Source organism: Geospiza fortis, unplaced genomic scaffold (genome assembly GCF_000277835.1).
Source record: "Geospiza fortis unplaced genomic scaffold, GeoFor_1.0 scaffold173, whole genome shotgun sequence".
NCBI classification, from domain to species: domain Eukaryota; kingdom Metazoa; phylum Chordata; class Aves; order Passeriformes; family Thraupidae; genus Geospiza; species Geospiza fortis.
The window spans coordinates 3,086,357-3,088,890 of record NW_005054334.1 but is presented as its reverse complement, the minus strand read 5'-3'; the positions used below and the strand labels follow the sequence as shown (position 1 = coordinate 3,088,890).

Here is a 2,534-nt window from a genome sequence, read left to right as displayed (position 1 = left end):
TGTCAATCTTGCTCTACTTAATGATGCGAGTGTTGGTCAAGTACTCATTAAGGGACTACCAGTCCTCTGGTGGCCTAATTGGACACGGGACAGACAAAAGAGGGAAATGGGCATATACAAAGGGGACTGATTAAGATGACAGGCAATCTTCAGAAAGCTCTTTGGATGTTCTTTTATTTTGGAAGGCTCTTTCCTAGGTTATTTTGGACAGAAAAAACAAAGAAGGCACTTGGCACCTGGAACTATCAGTGCAGTACCTGACACAGAGCAGTTATTGAACACTCAATGCTGAGTGTTCAATCCAGCCAGAGATGTGATGCCTGGGTGCCATCAACAGCAGTTAAAGGGGTCTGACAGTCAAAGGGGAGGATTGGCTCTGTATCAGGAATGGAGGCAAAGCACATTTGAGTCACTTCCAACTTCTCTTACCCAATCCGTTTTCTCCCTCTGGGCTGGGAGTATGGACAGACCCAGGACATGGCAAGCTTTAGTCCAGTTAAGGTCACCCCAGGGGTACAATCACAGCCATCTCCCTGTCACTTAAAGCACAGCACAGTCAAGAAGGGTCACAGCAAAACCTTGCCTGGGCAGTTCTCAGCCCCCTGCAAACTCTATGCACATAACAGAGGTGGCACCTCCCCCCTAGCCCAGCAGGGACACAGATCATTGGGGCCCACCTGGCTAGCAGAGGGCAGCCTTCAGGTGCAGCACAAGAGCTCACTGTTCCCAGCAATGTTCCCTGTGAAATGCAAAGGCAGCTGGCAAGGGCTGCATTGCTCACTGCTCCAGGTGACCTGGCTGGACCCTGCAGTCTACACCACAGCTCCACCAGCCACCTCCAGCCGGTGCTGAGGCACCAGTGATCCAGCAAAGGGCAGCTCAAAGACACTACCCAGCTGTCTTGTCTACCCAGCAGCACCCCCTAGAGTGAGGAAAGGTCCAGCCACGTCCTCATCTGTGAGGGCTCAAAGATACCTAGGGCAGTTTCATCTTGATGGGACCATGAGTGAAAAAAAAGAGGTCATTTCCAGCCTATGCTCACACTTTATTATATACAGAGACACAGCGAGTGTAAGAACATCAACATGGGACGTGGACAGTAAGGGATGCCCAAAGGCACTCCATTCTGTCCCCTTGGTGCAACCAGTCAGCATAATTTATACAAATAATACAATATTCGAACAATAAATAAGTTTGATAAATTAGATCAAGAAATTAAAAAAATGTAGAAAGACAAAGCAGCAAGGAATGACTTTGAGGACTGTGACACATTCACAGCAGTGACAACACCATCACCATCTCACCTGCACACCGGCAGCTGGAGCACAGACCCCCATCAGCACTTTTCTCTCACTGTACTATGACAAAATCCAACTGAGAAGGGGCAACCAGGGAGAGTCATACAGTTCACTAGTGCTGTGTTGTCATGGTCTAGGAGCCCTCTGTCCTTCAAAAGCCCCTTCAGAAAGGGTGCTTGAAAACAAGGTACAACTGCAGACCCACTGTGCAGTCACAGCTTGTCTGTTTGGCACAGGAAAAAACCCTTACTGGTCTCTTCTGTCCTTCAGGTGGACACTGGCACAGGTATTAACTGGGTTGGGGCAGGGGGGTAGTGGGGGAAACTTCTCTAAGGAACAGGGGAGAGAAGAGATGAGGCAATGCTCTCTTTCACTTGTGGGAGGCAGAGATGCTCTCATTCATGATTCCAGAAGTCTGGCACACTCCTTCCACATGCCCTGGCACTGACAGACACCAGGTGGGTGACAGTGGTGCCAATGCCCTGGCAAGGAGGGGATTACCACAAGGACTGCAGGGATGCTGCTCAGAATTGAAGAGTTACAAGTCAAAGGACAACAGTAAAAGCTGCCACCGTTATCCAAGGGAAAAATAACACTAAAGCAGCCAGTCCCAAACCCCTGGAGAAGCCACACAGACACTGATTTGATCCCCCTCCCAGCAGCCTCAAGGCCTCCAGCTCTCTCCCAAAGATGCTGGCAGCTGGCAATGAGGGAGACAGGGACTCACTCTGTCCATCATGGATAGCTCTCAGCAGAAAGGAGACAACTTGAAACCTGTCCGCGCCTGCCAATCCCCTTCCCATTTTGCCCCCAGAGAAGGATGTTGGCATGTGAAGAAACCGGGAATTGAGAGAATAGGGCAGTGAGAGAGAAATGGGAACAGATGGAGATCTGGGATGGGGAACTGACCCCTCTGCCCTCACATGTACAAACTGTTACTCATCCAGGCCTGGTATCAAGTCTGCAATACTGTCCACATAGTAATTGGGCACCAGATCCTTGGCGGCGGCGCTGTCGCTGGCCATGTAGGCCTGCGCCTCTTCCAGGCGGGACACGCCTGTCAGGGTGAGAATGGTGGCCAGGCCGCAGTTCTTGCCGAATAGGATGTCTGTCTCCAGACGGTCTCCCACCATGAGGGTGCGGGACGGGTCGACGCCGAAACGCTCCACGATGCAATCAAACATGTACGTGTTGGGCTTCCCCACCACCAGCGCCTTGCGGCCCGAAGCCGTTTCC

The 2,534-nt window shown here is 51.3% G+C and overlaps 1 protein-coding gene across 1 annotated transcript; it reads right to left on the bottom strand.

Moving 5' to 3' along the window:
• Positions 1 to 1,023: 1,023 nt before the first annotated feature.
• Positions 1,024 to 2,533, bottom strand: PDXP (pyridoxal phosphatase; the record flags this gene model as incomplete). Its single annotated transcript, XM_005421834.3, has 1 exon — positions 1,024 to 2,533. A coding segment is annotated over one exon (300 nt), but the record flags the coding sequence as incomplete, so codon positions are not given.
• Position 2,534: the final 1 nt, after the last annotated feature.